This window comes from Hemibagrus wyckioides, linkage group LG18 (assembly GCF_019097595.1).
Source record: "Hemibagrus wyckioides isolate EC202008001 linkage group LG18, SWU_Hwy_1.0, whole genome shotgun sequence".
Classification (NCBI taxonomy): Eukaryota; Metazoa; Chordata; class Actinopteri; order Siluriformes; family Bagridae; genus Hemibagrus; species Hemibagrus wyckioides.
The window spans coordinates 18427141-18448650 of NC_080727.1; the positions used below are offsets into that span (position 1 = coordinate 18427141).

General features: G+C 42.7%; 1 protein-coding gene across 8 annotated transcripts; it reads right to left on the reverse strand.

Annotated features, from left to right (window-relative positions):
- Positions 1 to 163: 163 nt before the first annotated feature.
- Positions 164 to 21181, reverse strand: amot (angiomotin). Of its 8 annotated transcripts, none has more exons than XM_058415400.1 (13): positions 20880 to 21181; positions 12564 to 12734; positions 11815 to 11922; positions 9996 to 10962; positions 8369 to 8876; positions 8140 to 8284; positions 6465 to 6557; positions 6167 to 6312; positions 4196 to 4345; positions 2878 to 3068; positions 1979 to 2361; positions 1031 to 1282; positions 164 to 335 (listed from the first exon to the last, which is right to left on the reverse strand). In XM_058415400.1, the coding sequence occupies exons 3-13, from the start codon at positions 11864 to 11866 to the stop codon at positions 199 to 201; spliced, it is 3024 nt and encodes a 1007-aa protein (XP_058271383.1). In that variant the 5' UTR covers positions 11867 to 11922; positions 12564 to 12734; positions 20880 to 21181; the 3' UTR covers positions 164 to 198. The 8 variants fall into 8 exon arrangements, with proteins under 8 accessions (XP_058271383.1, XP_058271384.1, XP_058271380.1 ...); XM_058415401.1 differs by having other exon boundaries at positions 11815 to 11866; positions 12564 to 12708; positions 20880 to 21180; XM_058415397.1 differs by having other exon boundaries at positions 11815 to 11866; positions 20880 to 21180.
- Between the last annotated feature and the right edge of the window lie 329 nt (positions 21182 to 21510).

Genomic DNA, 21510 nt, shown 5'->3' on the forward strand with positions numbered 1-21510 from the left:
AGAATACTGTACAAAACGTTAAATCGTAGCCGACATGGTGTATTGTTCTATACAAGGCATAAAAATGTAGTGCATTTCAATACACCATGAGTGTCTCCCCCAAAGTATTACACAAGCGCATGACGTAGAAAAAGGAATCCTTCACCTGTTTTGTGTGTGTGTGTGTGTGTGTGTGTGTGTGTGTGTGTGTTACACGGTTCAGATGAGTATTTCCACCATCTCGTTATCTACATCCTCCTGTTTTTGCGGCGGTGGCTGCGATTGTTGCTGCGGCTGTTGATGCGACTGCACTGGCGCTCTCCTCTCCAGAGTACTGCTGTGGAACACTGGAACATCTGATAAACACAAAAACTCGGATTAGAACCACATCCTGTCAGCTTTCCATGTCGAAAAGTCACAAAATATACATCCATTTTTCAGAAAAGGACTTCCGCTGGCCGACTGACGTAAATGCGCTAGCACAAAAGACGTCATATTCACCAGCCACATCAGATTAACCGGTGTCTTAAAGTGGATTAGTTTGGATTTTTCTGGAATGAAGCACAACAGCTCTAACGCTGGTCCTAATGCGAATACAAAGAATAGTATTAAGGAGTCAAAAAAAAAAAAAAAAAGCGAGGCTGGGGCTGATTTCCTTCCAGCCCAGAGTGTAGTGTGTCTGGTGGTTACACAAAGCCAAACGTCTGCATTCCGTGTGCAGAGTAAGCAACATGAAATAGTTAAAGGGTTAGAAATTACATTCAGCCTGCCTATCTGCCTGTGTGTGTGTGTGTGTGTGTGTGTGTTATTTACCCTACATCATTCTTATTTCATCATCAAGGACACCTTGTTATACAAGGCACTGTTCAATCTTTATCTTACTGATAAGCTTTTGACTGACACTGGATTTTATGTTATTTTGGCTAAAACCCGTAACCTATGTCTAGGAAAAACAATTCTGTGTCAGGATTCCTACTTAGAAACGTAGAAAACCTGAGTTCAGGAAGTGACATCAAATCAGCATCACAGCACCAACGCTTCTGTGTGTTACCTGCGATACGATCAGGGATATAGACCGGACTGGGGCTGCTGATGCGGTTATTGGCTGCGACGCTCTGCAGTGCCGGGGTGCTGGGTTTGCTCGACTCCTGACTCTTGTCTGTCTGCGTACAGCTGTCCCGGCTGCCCGTCTTCGAGTGGGTAGCAACCGGCATCGGGGTGGACGGCAGCACCGGAGACGGAGATGACGAAATGGACTCGGTCCTCAAGGAGTCCCCTCTGAATTCTGGCCCCAGTAACACACCTGCAAACAAATAAATGTCTGACATTTTAATGTTGTCACTCTGATTACTTTTAGACTATAAAGGTTTTTTTTTTTTACAGAACAAGATCAAGATCAACAATATTTTTCCGCTGCACATAGGAAAATCAAGTTTCCTCCAGGTTTGAGGACAAACGCTGCCAGGCTTTGAAAAACTTTCTATTCAGCAATGGAAAACCTAAAAACATGCACATGCTCTGAAACTCAATCAGAAGTTCTGGAGAATTGAAACCTTTCATGTTATGACATGCGTCAGCAACATCAACAAAACATCCTGCTGTGTTTTTGGTGACTAAGCTGTCACAATGATTTGTGCTGATTTATTACTCAGACTGCACTAATAGCACACGACTGGAGAGACTGGAAAAACATCACATGGTCTTCTTCTAATCAGTTTCAGTGAGCTTGTACCTGCTGTAGTTTTCGAGTTCTTGTGTTCCGAGATGCTTTTCAACTCTCCATGCTTATAAACAGTGATTATTTGAGTTACCATAAGCTGTCCAGGTGGTTCTCTGGACCATTCTGATTTCGAGATTTTTCTGATTTCTGTGTGTGAGCATCCAAGGAGCTCTGCAATTTCTGAAACACTCAAACCAGCCAATCTGGCACAAACAGCCATGCCAAGTTTCTAACAGTGTTCCCATCCATTAATTTAAGTAGAGCAGTATCCTTTCTTACCCAGGCTGCCCTTCCAGCTGCGGTCCTCCTTGCGTTCCTCCGTAATCGGGCTGCTGCCACTGAGACCCAGCGAGTGAGACAGCAGGCCTGAGCTGCCCAATCCGCTCGAACCCGTAGCTATGGACATGAGGGATTTGGAGGGACGCATGGTGGACGGACCGTCGACTTTGCTGCCCGGCTCCTTGCGTGAACGTTGGTGCAGCACCTTAATCATGGCGTCCTTCTCGATGATCTGTGCATGGAGGTTCTTGATACGGCTCTCCATGTCCAGGCAGCGACGGTTAGCCATGAGAATCTCCTCCTCTTCCTTCTGAATGCGCGCCTCCACCGAGGTGTCATAGCTACTGCTGGGTGAGTGGCTGATCATAGCTGACGACGTGTCTCTGTCATATAAAAACAGTCTATTAGAAACTCAAACCCAAAGGAATCTTAGTCTACAGTAACTGCAAATCTCCTTGAAGTACATTTTGTCATTTTAACCATCTTGAGATCCAACACAAAATGTCAAGAATGTCAACATGCCCAGACAACTGATTTACTGATATGATTTTTTTTAATCGAATGTTGCCAGCTAAATTCACTCATCTCCTAACACCACAAACATTTCCTTATAATATTTTCCACTGTTGATTATCTGTAAGCTGCCAACATCAACAGTGATATTATTATAGTAATGATTCATCATATTTTTGCCTGAATTGTTAATTGGTAGAAAAACATTGCTAGATTTTTATCATTAGTAGGCAGTGAAAGCATTTGATTTTCAAGTCATGGAGCCAAGTAGTAAGAATAACGACACTGTTGTCTCTGTCTTTTCAGGCAGACTTTAATAAAAGTGAACCACTCTGTGGACATGACAACAAGTCCATACATCAGTGTGTGTGTGTGTGTGTGTGTACCTTTGTGTGGCAACAGATGCAGCAGCATCCAGGGCGAACTGTCTCATGACGCTCTCCTCTAAGTACTTCTGCTCCCATTTGGTCATGTCAGCCTCCAAAGCTAAAATCCTCTCCTCCTTCTCACGCAGGTGCTCCATCAATGCCGTTGTGCTGTACTCAGGACCTGTGGAGTTCTGTGAGCCTCCCGTTCTCTGTGCGGGAAAGATCGAGACGGAGGAAAAGTTCGCTTTGATCAGAGCAGCGGTTTTCGCTCAGGCCACCTGAGTACTCTTTGGACAGGATAAGATCTCAGGACATGTGTGTGTTAAGTCAGGTTGACGAATCTATAATGACGATGATCGATACACAAGGGACGAGCAATTTGTGTATGAATCACAAAAGTGGATTCAGGATTTACGCATTATCATACACTAAAAAAATCCACATATACAGCATTACAATACAAACTGATTGCTTTTGCCTTTATAACAATTGTTTGTTTTAGGTTTTGTGGCAGTACACACTGCGCTTGATCAGTTGTGACATGATCACATTACCTGTGCTAGAATTCAGTAAGATTTTCTCACATGGTTATTTATATTTCATTGTACTGTGTTTTAAACTCTGACTTGCTTCCGTTTTGAGGAAAAATAGAAAAGAGGGACACTTCCTACGGTGAAAATAAAACAGCTAAACCGCTTTCCCCCCCCCACAAAATCTTGTAAAAGTCTCCAATACTCCAATAATAATTTTATTGATTACCCCAACCTCCCCATGTAAAAGTAGTCCAATCTCAAAAGGGAGGATTTACAGCAGACAGTCATCATTAACAGAGAAATGTAGCTTAATCCATGGGTTTAAAAAGGCTTAATGTAGCTCTTTTACCCTTTTTAAAACCAATAAATTCCAGTATGTGTTTGGAATTTAGTATACAGTGCTACGTTTCCTCTAAACAGCATTGGATTAGTGAGCTAGCATAACTGAACTCTACATAACTGAAGCACACTGCTCCAAAGTTAGGTCAAGTATCTGGGCCTTTAATAATAATTCCAGCTGTTCACTCTCAGTTTTCTGTCTCTCACTTTCTCACACACACACACACACAAACACAGCAGCTGAGCTGCAACCTTTCCCCCAGATCCCCAGATTAAGGGTCATGTAAAAGGACCGGTGGACGTTTGGATTGGACACGCAGGAGGAATGGAGTGGAACTGCAGAGACTCGACATCTCCTGTGGGAGAATCAGCTCCTGCTGACTGCACCTGAGCCCAGGGTCCATCTGCTAGACTGCTTAATGTGTGTGCGAGTGTGTATGTGTGTGAGTGTGTGTGTGCTGTACCTGTTGCATCCTGAGTGACTCCAGCTCTCTCTCCAACCGTGTGCGTAATCTGTGCTCCAACTGCTCTCTCTTCTCACAGGCAGCCTGTAGCTGAGCCAGAGCCTGCTGCATCCGCTCCACCTTCTCCACGTAGACTTGCTTCTTCTTAAGCTACACACACAGAGCAGGCAACAGGGGTGTGATTCTCTCTCATTCAAGCGATAAGGTAGTCTAGCCTACAACAATCATACACTAACGATTTGGTTCGATTCGATTCAGATTTGATTCAGTTCACTTACATTGAACACATTCATGCATCCAAGTCTATAAAGGAACAATCTGAGCAAATAAATATCTTGAAGATAGTCAAATTTATCTACCATTTCCTATTATAAAAAAATAATAAACCAAATACGAGCTTATATTTAATTAATTGAAATGAGCAACATGCAGAACAATCTAGTTTGGTTTATAGTAATCACATATTAGGGAATTTAAGATAAATTTGCCCAAAATCAAGATATTTTTATTTGCTTTTTTGCAGTATGTGTATCAGGGTTCCAGCGAAGCTATAAAGTCTAAATGCAAAATATCCTGCAACACTATGGGGAGCATGTTTTCCTCCCTCTCTCTCTCTCTCTCTCTCTCTCTCTCTCTCTATCTCTTTGTCTGTCTGTCTCTCTCTCTGTCTCTCTCTCTGAGGAGAACACTGAGGAGTGTGCACTGATTTTTGACAGTTTTTAACTGTTTTTTCAGTCTGAATCAGATCCAGGCTTGTAAATCGCCATGTCCTGAGTGGTGTCTAAGACAGCTGGACTGGTTTTCTGGTTTTACCTTACACCCCTAGCACACAGGTGAGCCTCACTTAACTGAAAATCTACCTTACAATACTCCCCTTGTGTCCTCCAGACCCCTCCCCCTCACCAAAAGCTACATTTGAATCCACCAGAAGCTATAATTGTGGCCCAAATGAATGGCCTGATTTAGCTCTGGGGGCTCTCCGACACAGAAGAAGCAGAGAAAGAGGACAAGTATGCAGTTTCCATTTATTTAGACAGGGCTGGCTGGATGAGTGGGTGGGAGGGATTAAGAATTCGGCCATCTTCGAGTTCTTTCATGGCAGACAACTCAAGAGGCTTTGTTTGGTGGAACAAGCGGCTGTTTGTGACGGTCTTGGAGGAAAGTGGAACAAGCCGGCGTGTTCTGGGATTGCGCCTTGCGTGGCCTGTTCAGTGCTGGCCAAAAGGCCATCTGGGACCGTGCCAGTTGAGCAAAGGCACATTCTCCAAACATGCCCAGAGACCTCAAGCTCATTAGCGTGAAAAACCACACTTGCACTCCTTGTGTTATTCCTGTGTGCCTTCGGTTTGGAGGTTTCTCTCTCTTTCGTGCTTGCTAAAATGTCCTAGCAGAGGCTGTTTGGATTGGCTGATGGTCATGGCTAGTGGTTCACTTGAGCTTGAAGATTTTAGCTGCAGCACCCAAGATAATGGGAAGGGCTATAATGTCATAGCGGACTGACGAAAATCGGGCAGCTGTGGTCGAGGTTGGGTTATCACTTTGCTGTTGAAATTTAATTAATCTAATAAATAGCATATTCATAATGGTAAAACATCTCTAAAAAGAACCTATAAAGGGAAGGAATAACCTCAAATTTAAGACCCCTTCTCTCAGTGTGAACAGCAAGAAACAAAGCATTCTCTTGTGCATAGCTTAATGACTCAGCACACTTGGAGCAATAAAGAAAAAAAACCCTAAATTCCACCGCAGTCCTCCGAGAAGTTTCTTAAGCTTTAAACGGAAACAGATATTGCAGCCTAGGGCTAGAGGGTGAAAAGTGTCCACAAGAGGGCCCACACAAACACACACTGACAGAGACCTTAAAGGCACTCGATAATTAATCCCAGACATGACTGAAAACATGCAGCACGGTACCCTCGTATGCAACGGAAATATGCTGAACAGGCCACAGCTGAAAAGCAGTGAGCTCACCTCCTCCTCCAGTTTGACTACTTTAGCCTGAGCGTTGTTCAGGGCCTGGTCCCGGATCTCGATGTGCCTGCGCTGGTCCTCGTTGGTGGAGCGCAGCGCGTTAAGCTCTATCTCAAGTTTCTCCTTTTCCCGCTGGGTCTCTTTGTCTAGAGAGCAACCGAACAGTGGAAGGAAATCGGCTCAATGCAGGTTTCAGGCTATTGCAAACAAACCGTAGAGTTAATAGCATTTGGGAACCTCAGGACAGCTATGAGCCACAATGCGTGCACTTTTTCAGCTTTCTGGAAGGGGTACTCACTCTGAGCCAGAAGCTGAGAGATGGTTTTGCGGTTGTCCTCCGTGCCCTCACATTCTTTGGCTGCTAGCTGCTTGTTGGCTGTTTCCATGCGTTCTAGGATTGGAAGAACAACAACTGTAGCGATGAAAAACCATGACATGTGGCAAAAAAACTTTTATTTTATATCTGACTTTTTTGCAATCAAATACATTTAAGTAACACTTTATACATTTACAAAAGTCCAGTAAGTTAGCTAGCTTACGCTTTACGGAATTTTACAAATCGATCCTGACATGAATTATATGAAGCTTTTACTTTTATACAGTAAAAGTTTGCATATTCAAATTCTAAGAACAATTTAGATATTAAATATGTATTATATATATATATATATATATATATATATATATATTACACCACCTAAACTCAATCTGATTGCCAGACTGGCCAAGTCATTCCTTTAAATAAAAAATTTAAAAAAAGATGGCTTCAACAAAAGAGCCATTATATGGCGGGGGTTGCCGTGTTTTCACAATTGCAAAACGTTCCTTGAGGAAGCAGGCGAAACGTTAAAACAATATTTCCCACATGTTAAGTCAACCACACTAAATGATGAGTATTCCAGAAGCAAATGCCCTGCTCCTTAACATCCCGGTTCCACTATATGCAATGGAAATTTAGATTTTCCTGAATGCTCTAAAGAGGCAGGGGCTCTTTTTTTCCTCCTGTGTGTTGGAACTGTACAGCAGAAAGAATGAGGAACATGGGGAGGAAGAAATTAGGCCAAGAGTGAGAGGGAGAAAGAAGGGAAGGAGGGGGAAAAAAACTCTGATTTTGCTGTAAAACTCTTGGGGCTCCCTGTGGACCGAGTCCGGGCTTAGTGCCATAAATCAGGGTTTTCTCTGTTCTCGGCTGCTCTAAAGAACATGGCGAGGCAGAATGGTGGAGGTGGCCTTGATTAAAAATGCAAAAAAAAAAAAAAAAAAATCGTGCTTGAATGTATTTTAAAGATATTTAAATGTTAAAGATCCCATGTTGTACTTAAACTAAGTTCAGTATAAGTCTCTTAAACTTATTAAAACTTTTTGGATGCAGGAAAGGGACTATAAAGAAATGAATGTCATTTACATCATCTTTTAAATATTTTTAAAAAAAAGTTATTATGTTATAAATCATATAACTACACTGTAACTATTTCCAAATGAGATTGTAATCCTTTGTTTTGTGGATTAGTTCCTAAACAAATTAGCTACTAAAATGACTTTATACATGTTAATATACCGTAGATGCGAGTGATCATTTTCAAGTAGTTAAAGTAGTTACGTTCCTGCGCTCACAACTTTATTTTTCCAGGTTTAAAAAGGTTGACATTTGCGTGGAATTGTCCATAACCTCTTATCGCACTGCCAGTCATGCATCAGGTTACCGTTAACAAACAGTCTGTAAGATCTGTATCTCTAATACTAAAGAAAATTACTGTAAGTTAGATTACATATCACATATATGAAGCATTAGGGCATGGAAACAAAAGGCATGGCTCTAACCAGGGAAGAATAATGCATCATATTTTGAAAAAATTTGACAGTTCATCTATTCAGTGATTTATCATCAGATATTACAGCAGCAGTGTAGATTACCGAGTTACCATGACCTTGTTAACCCAGCTACAATCAGAGCAAGAGCTCCTGGTGCTCACCTCTTAAATCCCTGTTGAAGTCATGCAGTCTACGCACTTCCAGCTCCAGCTTGTTCCTCATGGTCTTCTCCAGGGCTTCCCTCTTGGACGAGGACTTTGCCAGGTTCTCATAGGCCTCTGACACCAGTTGGATCTCAGTTTCTAGCTACAGAGGAGAAAATGTTTTGTTTCTATCGATACTGCTGCACACTTTTTATTTAACCATAAGCTGCAAATCGGGAAGGCTTACCTTCTGCAGCTTGGACACCTTCTCCACACACACCTCCATCTCTTGCTTGAGTTGCCGGTTCTCTTCAGTGAGCATGTCCACCATCTGTTGGGCACGTGCTAACATGGCATAGGAGTCACCCTGAAGTGAGTGAGGGTGTGGGTAGTGCTGCGCTGGGCCAGGCTGCTGCTGTCCCTGTGGATGGAACTGGTGCTGGTGCAGATGAAGGCCCCTAGGTGCCGACCCATAGGGGTCATGAGGGAAGCCATGGGGCCGCTGATGAGGCGCAGGGTGACCTGGGCCGTATGGCTCGCCCTGATGGGGGCCCGGACCCTGTGGACTCCGTGGCCCCACTGCGAAGGGTGGTTCAACCTGGTGGGCCATGGGCGGAGAAGAATGAGAAGAAGCCGTGATGCTGCTGAGGGTGGAGGACTGAGCACGGGATAGCGAACCCATTGAGGTGACCGAGGATGTTGGGCTGTGTTGATGGATGGGCCTCTGGGAGTGTAGTGAGCTCTCTTTATTGGAGCTGAGAGCACAGAACAGAGCATCATGAGTAATCCTATAGCATATTTCATTAACGTAAGAGCAACAGCCATTGGTTATAGTTGACATGACTAGCGTATTTAGTGACCAAGTTGATGATAAACAGTCGGCTGATTCTTACTGCACACGTGACAGCAGGTGCCTTGCTGAAAATATTTTTCATATTAGCATTCCAGTTTCTATAGAACTTAAAGACAAACAGTCAGGCTGTAACTTGCAGTAGGTGATTACTACAACTGGGATGGCATTCTATTGCAGTACGCCACACTGGCTCATGAATTAAAGAAAAACAGGCAAAACTGGCTTTTCCTACAACGCCTGGCAGCATGTTCCAGCACTTCAGGGAAGGGCTATTCAAAGGGGAATTCAATCTGTTCCCACTTCATGCTTCTGCACAACATTTAGCCGTTGAAAATTTATGATAATTGGTTATATTCAACATGTATGCTTCATCTTTTCTCAAACACCTCATTAAACCTCAAAGCTACTTATTTTTCCTCAACCATCTGCTTTCTGTGACTGACATACTTCTCTTAATGATACCTTCTGCATCCTCTTAAACAACAGCATCAAAATGACAAACTGAATAAAATCAACAATTAATTTGTCTTTATTCTAATTGAAGTAGTGAAGTTTAAGTCACCAGTTCCCCTGGTATGGTTTGGAAGGTGGGAGGAAACCACAAGACCCTGGAGAAACCCAGTGCTGAATGGCTAAAACAGGTGAAACATCACACAAGACAGTTATTCAGGCTGGTGTCCATGGATCTGCATGGCAGGGATCAAACTATAACTGCCTAAAATGCTGCTTCCAGATTCTTCTAACATGCCTATGATACATAATGGCTTCTATTAAGTAATGTGCGATCAATGACATGAATATTTACAAACATGTTAAACATCTGACATGTTTAAGTGAGGAGCAACCCGGGTTGATGATCAGCTAACATGTGACAAGTGCTCAGCCAACTTGATTGGTGATTTAAAAAACATTCCTCTAATTAAAAGACTTTTAATTTAAATTACCTAAAGCAGAAGCAAGACCTTTCCACTAGGAATGAGAGAAACTATTCACAAAAAAAAAGAAAAAATAAATGACTCACCGGAAAGAGCCATACTCGGGTGGTGGCTGGTAGCGCACATGAGGGACATCGGCTCTGGACTGTTGGGCTGAGCTGCGGTGGTCTGAATAGTAATGTCCTGGATCTTGGTGCTGTGGATGGTGGTGCTGCTGCTGTTTTGGTGGTGAGTGTAGACCTTTATAGGGATAGTCTGGGGGTGGGCCTCGATGAGGTCCTACCGGTTTGTAGTAGTCCCCTGGTGGTCCTGGTGGTTGAGGCAGCTGGGGTGAGAGTGGTGCGCTGGTGACGGGTGCATGGGCTTTAACACCGCTGGTGGCCAGAGAAAGCTGCATAAGCCTCTCACTGAGAGAGCGTACATGACCCTGCTTGAGGTCCTTTAGGCCATCGTCCTGGTGCACCTTAGCTGCGCCGAGCCGCTGTACTGCGGGACGACCCTCCGGAGGACGTACCTTTGCGTTGGTGACACCGGTGACATAGAAGGCAGCGCCCACCGTTGGGCCAAGCTGTGGCTGTGGCTGGTGGCCACGGAAATACTGTGACTGCACCTTGGCTTCCTCATATGAAGGCAGGTCCTCAGGGTTCTGGCCTTGGGATCCAGCACCTCCACTCCCTCCTCCACCTCGGGGGTTCAGCTGTTTCTCCATGCCGCTGTCTGCCTGCAGCTCTTGGCCCTGTGGCTCCTGTCGAGCAATGTGAGGGACCATGGAGTGTTCGTCTCCTGGGCCCAGAAGCTGCTGCTGTTGCTGCTGCTGAGGCTGTGACTGTTGTTGCTGCTGCAGCTGCTGTTGTTGCTGCTGCAAAGCAAGGTAGTTTCTATTTTCGCCATAGCGCATCTGCTCCTGCAGCAATCGCTGCAGGACGGTGTGGCCTCCGCCGCTTGCGCCAGTGCTCGAGGTTTCTTCGGAAACGGAGGCTGCCCCCCTCATTTCCAGCTCTCGCAAGCCACCCACCTCATGGAAAGAGGAGCTTCGGCCGCGGTCTACACCCCCTAGAAATGAAACAGGGCAGGACACTGGTCAAAAGCAAAGCTGAAGAAGAAGAAGAAGAAGAAGCAGTAGCATCATAATGACAATTCCATGTTACGTGTAGCCAACAATGATTGTGAAATGAAATGAAATTAAATGAGCTGGGAAGGTTTGCAGTAATCTTTAAGCAATCCTGATAGTCCTTGAGGAGCAGAATGTATGCAAAATAAAACAAAAAACCCCAACCTACCCAGACGTTTTCATGCATTGACAGCTGAGTGACAAGAGGCTAAAAGAAGCCATTGTTTTTGTTTTATCAATTAAATATACTTTCTTTGTGAAATCAGATGGTATTTTTGGGATTGATTATGTTTATACCCAGAGTCAAAGCACTAACATCCACCCAGCAGGCCCTAACACCACCAAAACAGCACAGAGCAATTCCTATTGTTTAAAACATGCAGTGCAGAGCAGATAGCTGATAATCAACATTGTCTTCAAATCCAAAGCTTTAGAAGAAAAAAAAAACCTGGTCAACCTATAAATTGTCAGCCCAGGATATCAGAGACTGTTACATATGGTGTATTGTGATTTTAAAGTTATAGTGAATGGTTAAAGCGTGCAAAGCCATGAGGAAGAAACCATTCAATTAGCCTAAATAGTGCCAATTGCTTAATAATAGTACCAAAACCATTTGAAAGATAATTCTGTGTTGGGTCAACTTACTGAATTACAAAGTGTGTTTCTGTTGCTTATGGTTTAATTGTCCTTAAGATAGAATGGTTTCATCTTTTGGCCTTGCATGCAGCTTGGCAGTCTAGTGGTTAATGAACCATCTACAAAAATAGTGAAGGAGAATTTAATACATCTATTACTTTCTGATATTCTCCGCATTCTCAAGGAGGATGAAGCTTTTTTCCGAAACATCTGTGGTAAATAAATAAATGTACATCAAGTCAAGAATGGGGCCCATCGATGTACTGCTGCTCTCCAACAAGACAGACAGACAGAGAGAGAGAGAAAGAGAGGCAGGCAAAAATGACAGAGGGAGAAAAAAAATTGCATTTCACAATGGCATTCTTTTCCTCCACACCCACCCCAAAAAAACATACTGAACTTCCATTTCCTGTTGCTCTTCCCATAAGTTTTCATTCCCCCCCTCTTGTTCCCACACTGCCTCTCCCTCCTCAGAACTATTACAGAGATGGCCATGATGATGATGATGATGATGATGATGATGATGATGATGATAACAGTTAAATGAACTTAGGATGAAAATGACAGGAGCATTGTTGGCAATTTTGATGAACATCAAGAGGTTAAAATAACAACAAATATATTCAGACAAAAAACTTTTTTTTGTAGTAATGACAAACAATATATACATCATTGCACCCAACTAGTCACAATGATTAAAACATTCATGGAATTTATGCCTATTATATAGTAGTCATTATCTACTCAAGCTTGTTGATTATGAAATTAGCATTGGCAGCTTTTGAAGACATTAAAAACAAATACATGCATTGTGCGTCATTTAACCTAAACATGTCCTGTCCTGATCACCCATCTTACGTCCTCCATTTATAGCCCTCCTGTTCTGACCTCAGGTCAAGTCACCTACCTGTGTGGCTGCTAAAGCTGGCGTCTCGGTTCCCTACTGGCCGCTCATGGCGCGGATTCTGGCCCCACGTCTCTGCTCACCACAAGCTCTTCAAGGTGCTCCAAAACGCAGAGGCGATCCGCGAGCTCCTGAACACCCAGCCACTCTACAACAGGAAGGCACTCTCACCAGCTAGAACAATGGGGACAAGCAAGAGGGGGCTCTCAGAATATTCAAGTGGGTGGGGGGTCAGGAATGTGGAATATAGGGCGCTTGCAGGACACTCATTTCCTGGCTGTGACACAACTAAAAAAGAAGTACCCTTGTTTTTTCCCCTGCAGCTGTGTGACCGGGCAGCATCTGACCTGAGGCCAGTAACATGTCATAGTTAAGACTAGAGCCTGAGTAAGTCAAACTGGTTGCAGATCAGTTAGTAGAAAGAGAAAGCAGTCGGTCTGAGAGAAGCTAAATTCAAACACAGGATGTGAGGATGTGCATAGTTTTAAAGAGTATTACTCAAGGGGATTTGAGCTGCTCTAGGCAAAAATAACACAATCACTATGGGAACTCAACTGCTCAAACTATCCTCCAAACATTTGAACATTTGGTTTAGTTAAAATGTACAAACTACAGAAAAGAAAGAAACATTTCTTTCCTTGAAACAATTATTCCACAGGATGTGTTCTGATTCCAGGAACAACCCCCTAACTGAATGCGCCTCTTTGACTTCTTGTGTTTTGGACTTCATGTAGAGACCAGCAACCATTAGCGAGTTCCTTCAGTAAATCTCTGGTGACTCGGTGAAAGGACAGAACTCCACATTGCCGTTCAACATCAACAAAAAAAGGATCTCTGAAATGGATCTCTGAGGCCTAACCACACACAATCAGGGACGAGATTTCCCTGCTTTTTTTTTTGTTTTTTTACTTAAGCACCACAACAACTTATTTAACTGCACACACATCACACAAGTATGACTACATCTAATCATACCCCCAAAACTGAGGAGAAATGACACCCAGATGGCTCATCTCCCCACACCCCTGACGGCTGACGCTGGAACTTGAAGTTCCTTGACTGATTCAGATAAACTGTTTATTCCCAGCCAGAGTGAATTCGTGGAATCCAGCATTCCACAAAGTCCACAGATAGGTCTCTGGCTGTGCGAGTTTCCAAAGGCTCTGACCCCAGAGCCTTACTGTGGTTATGTCAATGACACTTTAGAAGCATGGAGTGTGTCAGCATCAAACCGGGGGACGACAGAAATAGGGGAATGTTTACCCTTCTGGCTATGAATTGTTTAGACAGCCACCCCACCAATCTGCTGTCCAAAGGTTTTAGATTTATCCAAAGATTTTTTGCACAGGTTTGCAAAAGTACTTTCAGTAACACAGTCAAAGACTGCAGAATATTCTTTTCCGTTATAGTTTTAACTCAGGATTCAAACATTTTTTTTTTTTACAGACAAATATCTTGTTACATAGGACATCCAGATCAATTCATTTATTCTTGGGTTTATTATTCCCTCAAAGAGAAATATCATATCATATATAAATATCAGAAATATCTGAGATAAATCCAAATCTCAGAGAAAATAGAGAAAGCACTCACTCACACAAGTAGTCAGAATTCCTTTCACCAAAGACTCCTTTAAATCCTTAAAAGCTTCACTGAATGGACAGGAGCGAGTCCTGTGCTTCGCTCGGTGCTCCGGATAAATAAACTCTTCCCTTCGCAAACTCGGCTGCCGTTATGCTGACAGCCGTTTGCTGTGCTACCTGCCGCATTCCTTTAGGTGTGGCCACGAGGACAGGTGAGTCTGGAGCTCAGCCAGCACCCTCTCCACACCCTCATACCAACCAGCTGCTGTAACTGCTTCCACTCCGAATCTCTCCACTCACTTCACATCGAACACCGGGTGTGAAGAGCATGGTGTGAAGTATGCCCAAATTATTGCGTGGTTTCACCAGAATTTAATTTAACTGAAAATTCATAACTGAGCAGGGTTGTGTCAAGGAGATCCTCATAATTTCTGTTAATAGGAATAATTTTATTAAACAGATGAGGCTCACACACATCAAGCTGTATACAAATGAATTCACACAAGAAATTTAATATTCCATGATTATTCCTGCTAGTTTAGAAAAATGGATATATTTTACGAGAGCTCCCGAGTTTGTGAACATTTACATGAAAGAGACTACTGTAACTAATTACTAAAGTAAACTGATCAGCTTCAAATCACATAATTGGCATTGCAGTTTCCCTGTGTGATGTGCTCAGTGTTTATGATCACCAGGCTACAGTGTAGATATCATTCTGACATTACTTAATTCATAGCTATTTTACCTTTTTTGTCATTTGTTTCTAGTATTTAAACCTTCCAGATGCTCAAAATCTTTTGATTGACACTTTCTTCCTTTTATTTGACATTTTGTCCTCATTTTGTGCATTCAGGTCCCTGTGAGGTTTACCTTTTATGGTGTTTTGTGGGTGTCACCAAATGTGAATGAGCCGTTTCGTCTGCTGTGCTTTGCACTTTGGCATTCATCATCAGATGCATGTGCAACATTTTTATTCTCTGTGTTCAATGTCTTTATGTGGTATACAGAGGAGTTTTATTTAAAATCCACGCGCAAAAAATTGCGAATAGGTTCCCACCCTCCACCTCCAGCCGTCCAAGTTCAACTCACCTGTTGGAAAAGGGATGGAAGGTGAATCTAAAGTGGCAGGTGACACTGATGAAGAGCTCAGATAAGCACCTGGCTTGCTTCTTAAACACCCAGAAGTCTCTCCAAATTCATCTTCTCATTAACTGGCCTTGCTCACTCACATCAAGGAGCTTCTTGGCAGAGCTAACAACAGTGCGGTCGCTAGGGACAGGTGTTAGCCAGCGTTGGCCTGCGCTCAACCGATCAGTAGAGAAAGGGCCACACAGGCAGAGGGAACGACAGAGAGCCAGCAGCTCCAGAGCAATGCCAAAAGCCTGGGACACGTTCTGCCAGACAAGTCCAAAAGGCAAAGGAACAACGGCCATGCTACTTCCTCTGGAAAACCCATGACGATAAATCAAGTGTGACAAGCGTTTTAAACAGTGTTCAGTCGTAAAGAAAGATCCATTGTGTTTAGGTTACTCTATATAGCACGAATAAACATGAATAAACAAGAATTATTCCTGCAGTGATTATGCAGGAATTACTTTTACTTTGTAGATTGTGGTACAAAACTGTCACTCTCTCTCTAATAATTATATATTATATATATATATATATATATATATATATATATATATATATATATATATATATATATATATATATATATATATATATATATATATATATGTGCCACATCAGGACCAGATGTATTACTCATAATGTGTGTAATGGCATATATGATTTATTTTGAAGGTAAATTCTAATTGCCCAGACCACAACCTAGATTTAGTAAAGGTCCAGTACGTTCTGAATGGAGACCGAAGTTGTGTAAATATTTACTCTTCATGCACAAGTTTCCCAGGGCCCCCATGCCGACAGTGTTTATTCTAGTAATACAGCAGGAATGTGGTCCAGTGTAGGCTCAGTTCTGGAGCTGGCACTCGGTCAACGGTCCCTGAATAACATCACCTGACAGTGCAGTCCCTTTCTGGAGAAGACAGACGACGCAGGCTGTTAAGACACCACATCCTGGATCTGGGATCACATCCCTGCCTTGTTTCACTAGCACTTATATCACTGCTCTCTTGTATGCCATGCTGCCAGTCATCAATTGCTTGTGCATCAAATCACATCGCTTTTAGCTGATATTTCAGTGCAGCGTTTTTGCATCTGGTTACTACACAAGTCCAAGTATACGTTATCTACTGTAATGTTCATCTGGAGACTGATGCAACAGAGTTGCTATTGTTTGGTACGGTTTATGCCAGTAATAGTCTCACAAGGCCAGAATAGCAAGAATGCATGTCTGGAGACAGTCTTTCAACAATCCCAAACAATGCAATGTATTCTAAAACCTGCCCCAATTTCCTGTAGTCGTACAATATTAGCATCCGGAGGAGTGATGACATCTTGAGCTAGTCATGTCTTGAATGTTTAACTGGAAAAGGCTGACTAGATGTAATCAGTTCTCAGTACACACTTGCACACAGGGACATATTTAACTGGTGTTTAGAGACCTTCCATTTCCTCTTTATTTTCAATTGCCATCTCAACCTTTACAAAGTGCTGGACTGGCCCCGTATTCTGAAACTTCCTTACTATGTCTCGTACGTCTCTTTGGTGTCTCCAGAGACGTATTCTCATGTATCTGCACATCATTTCCAGCCCTGCGAGACTTTCATGTTTGTTGGCTAACCTGACCTATATAGCCAATTTAGGGCTGAAATAGTTTTTTTTATAATATATTTTTTAAATAAATATTTATTTATTTACTAGATTTTTTTCACATTATAAACTTGCACTCCTTCAAATATATAAATCAAAATAGTACTGCTAAGTCACAAGAAATTTTTAAGTTGCTAAATATACATACAATTATGCTTAATAAATAATTGAAGCCATCTTATTCAGTCATGGGTGTTGGAGATCTAGTCTGGCTGGTCTTCAATTGTGGTTGGTCTGGAGTGATGCAGCCTAAAGAAACTGCCTTTATCTACAGTCTACTTGATGTGTAGTTCAATAGAAACCAATATAACACGATCCAATTGGAAATATTTTTTGTTCTTCCTTCAAAAAAATCAGAGACAAATGCAGAGCAAAGACATGGTCCCACCTGAATCCAAACACTTAATTTCATCATTTTATTCTGTAATCTTTATGCAATGCTGTAAAAAAAAAAAAAAAAAAACTTTCAAGAACTCATCCTCTAGTTCTCGCTTTTCAGAGTCAGAAGCCTGAAGGAATTATGTTCCCTCTCACTGACTGTGTGTCATCTCTCTCTTTTTTCCCTAGCAGTAGTGAAACGATGCACTTTGCCTCTGGCATCAACGGCAAAAACATCCAACATAAAGGAGCAGTAAGGGCACATTCCTTGAGCTCTGACACCACAACCACCTGACAGCCGAACAGCGAGAGGGACAGGAGACGAGCATGACCTTACAGAGCCTTTTACCGAGGCCGAGGAAAACCTTGTGATGTGAGAAACATTCGCAAGCTTCACTACTCACGGGATGTGTTTACATAACAGGGGAGCATCTGTGGAGCCTTCTAAGAGGTTTATTGGATGCCAGAGAACTGTTTTTTTTTTTTTTTTACACACGGAAAACTCTCTGTATGTAATTCGCTGGATAAATGTACTTATGATGCTTTTACCAAAAGTGTGTGTCAAAGACTAAAGAGTGAAGAGTTAGTGAAGTAAATAAAGGAATAAATAAAAAGCTTTACAATGAAAGAAAAGGACTAAGTACTAGGAAGAGGAGGAAAACTGAGAAACACATGGCAGGAACAAAGCAGGAAATGCAACATTCCAATCTGGAAAGGTCTGGCACTGGAAGCGTGGAGAAAGTGTAAAGCACAGCCTCCCTTGGTGTCCATTACTCCCAGCTCAGGGAGATTCTCACACTGCCAGACTGAAAAGTAGGCCAAGAAACTTTGACACATCTGCTCACACTCTTTCCCGTCCTCCTTCCATTTCCATGTTCATCGTTCTAGCTTTTCTCTTTCAAAATCCAAAGCCCAAAATCCAAAGCCGTCCCCCTCGGCTTTGCGCCGCGCTTGGAATTCACAGTGATTGATTTCAGGAGATTGTGTTCCATTAAACGAGGGACTTGATGGAAAGTGCTGAGAAAAGGCAGAGAATGACGCGAGGCACAAGTTAGTTCTAGATTTTACTAACAGCTATTTTTGTGTCTCAAGAAAAAAACCAATTCAATCTACAAACAGCTACTCACACACACCCTCTGTGCCTTGTAGTTTGATATGAGGAACTATGTAAACCTGTGCCATTGTGGGAGAAAGAAAATCCAGAGCAAGTCATTTAATAACTCCCTTCATTTCTTTTCTCCCCTTCCTTCACCAACTCCAACAAGGTCTCTATATTGTGGTTTTCTCCCCCTGCAAAGTCTCTGATACAAACCCAAGTATTCGGAAACACACTGCTTTTCCCCGCTCTGCCTCTTAGCCCCTCTCAACCCCCTCCTTCCAATCCCTCATCCAAAGCTTTAATGGAAAGCATGTGTTGGAGGAGATGAGATTGCTGCTTCATCTCCGTCACTGAAACCTTGCGCCAGTTTCTCTCTCAGCCCTGGTCCTTTTCCCCCTCTCACGCTTCAACAACAAACCTAAGAAAAGCACAATTTATCACAAGTGATGACTGAGTACGACAGATCTGCACCAGTCATTCCTGAAATAATTACCTTTACCTTTTATACGCTTGATACACAGTTGCTTAAAATCCCAAACCAAAGAGAAGTAACTCAACCTGTTCTGGCTGGGTCAGTCTGCGAGTTGGCAAGGTATGCTCTGTGACAAGATCGAGCTTGTCAGCAGCATAATGAAACAACAAAAGTCCTCGGAAACTGTAAATCTTCCGCAAGGTTTGTCAGGACAATGAAAAACAAAGATATCAATGTCATCACACAGTGTTACTTAAAAAAAAAGAAAAAGAAAATCAGTTTAGTCCAGGGCTACAATGATTTGACTCCACATTAACATTAAGACTAAGCTTAAATCCTGGAGTCTAGAGTATAAAGACACATCCTGTTTGAGACATGATTAATGTGAAAGGTGCTGAAACGCAACCTTGTGATAGTGTCTGGAAAATCGTGACACATTCCACCACAGAGGTGTCTGTCTGCCCTCAGAAGAGGTTAAGCTTAGTGCACACTGAGCTGCATCATATATAAGAGAGCAATATAAGATCCTGCCCTTCTTTCTCCAAGATGACGTTTTGCATCGGTTGAGATGTACAAAGACGTCCTGAGGTATGCAAGTGATGGCAAGTAATGTCAAAGTGCACAGAACAGTCAAAAAGATCGTCCTCAGGACTAATCTCTGGGACTCTTCCATTCAGAGCGTATTCCATGCATAGTTTGGAATTATGTGCGTCCATAGCCATACAGGTCTATAAAGAAAGATTCCCATTCAGTCATTCAGATACTTTTAAGTGGCTTTGACTCTAGTCTTTAGAACACAGCTTCATTGTAAAAACTTCAATAGTGAGTACAGAGTACAGGCTATTGAAGTCGCAAAGGCTCAGTGGAAAGAAGAAGGGGGAAAAAAAAAGCATTCGGGTGATTTCTAGACTGAGTCAGCAGGCAGAACTTTGGCCTCGTGCAAGAAAGAGGAGGGAGATGGGTGGCAGAGAGGGGAAGAGGGATGGAAAAAGTGCTGGATGGATGGAGAGAGAGAGAGTGAGAGAGAGAGAGAGAGAGAGAGAGAGAGCGAAAGAGCGAGCAAGCTGACATTCTTGCACTCTGAGTCAATGCCGCTAGGTACTTTTCTGGTGGACATTGACTGCCTTCACCACTTAACAAAGCCCCAGTACACACTGCTCACAGGAAGGGGCAAAAGACTGCACTGATTGTCCTTTGAACATTCCTTGTAACTCTAGAACCTACTCACAGTTAAAATGAGGAACTACACACAAATGAATTTCGTGCAATAAAACAGTCAATAAAGATCAGTAGGAATTCCGTCTTCCACACGATCATGAGACGTGCTCAGGCTTTCCGGACATTCCTCATAACTTAATCTCTTGCTCTGATTTCCAATAACACATGACTGCATTCCTGCCCTGTGTAACGGTGCATATCTGTCTTGTCTGCACACACACACACCTCTGCGGCATTTCTCAGCAAAGTGTGCCGAGATCCATCAACAGTTCCTCTGATTCCTTCTGCAAACCTGCTAATTACTGAACAGAAATCTCTTCATCAAGGCATTCTGCATTTGCAGTACTAACTACCTAGGGTCAAATCTTGGTGCAAGTTTTCCCAGACAAGTTTGGAAATCTGCCACTTCTCTAAATCACAGATGTATCAATGAACAAGGTTAATATTTTGATAGGCACACAAATTCATTCCGACCTGTAAACGGACACAAAGTGTTAGTGGACTTTATGAGCGCTTTATAAGCAGAATATTACACGTTATTGAAGTTCTTCACGTTGTTAGTGAACACAATGGACAATACCATTCCAAAGATGTTTTAGGAGCAATTTTCAAACCTCAAACACACAGTCATGCTGGACTTTTCCCTCTGTCAGTACAAAAGCATGCTGTGTTCTGCATTACGTTTTTTGTAAGAGAGTTGTCGCCTCCATGTCTACTACTCCCAAGTCTTCCAAGTTCTAAAACATGTTATCTAAACGATTCATCGGAACCACTTTGCAGTAGTTTACCTTCCTACAGCCTTCTTGACCACCGGGTTGTGATTTCTGATCCGTCTCAGCTGGCGCCGGTTGAACGCTCCCATAGAGCTGAAGTTAATAACGTGGAAAAAAGTTGGAGACGCTATAATAAAAAATTAAAAAAATTAAAAATGCGGATAAGATGTTGATCTTTCGGAATCCTGCGCAGTTTCATCCACGTCTCATCATTTTCGGTGGACTAAAAATGTTCCACAGGGTCTTGTTTTACTCTTGAAAAAGCGCTATGAAGAGAATGAGCTCGGCCCCTGAACCAAAGCGTAAAGTCCCAAAAATGAGTCTCAGAGCGGCCATAGTAAGCCCCGCCCACCTCCCACGAGTCCGCTTGGCTAGTAAGTTTATTCGAGGCCACGCCCACGCGGGATTCCGCTGACTTCTGATTGGCTGTCAGTAACGTCAATCTAACATGAAACGCGACAAAAGGCTTCATTTGTGCCCCCCCCCCGCGCGCTTTTTGCTTAAGATGCCAATCTGCAGGCTTGTTGTTTGTTTTGTTTGTTTATTTGTTTTTACATAAAAAATGACAACATTAGGAAATATTACCATTAAAAAGACGTTATAATAAAGGAAAAAACTGAAAAGCAGAAATACCCTTAATGCAGGC

Coding starts and splice junctions, on each gene's coding strand:
- amot (XM_058415400.1), bottom strand. CDS start 11,866: ATGTTTCGGAAAAAAGCTTCATCCTCCTTGAGAATGCGGAGAATATCA. Junction 6,313..6,464: donor CTCTCAGCTTCTGGCTCAGA/GTGAGTACCCCT, acceptor GTTGCTCTCTAG/ACAAAGAGACCCAGCGGGAA. Junction 336..1,030: donor TATCCCTGATCGTATCGCAG/GTAACACACAGA, acceptor TGTGTTTATCAG/ATGTTCCAGTGTTCCACAGC.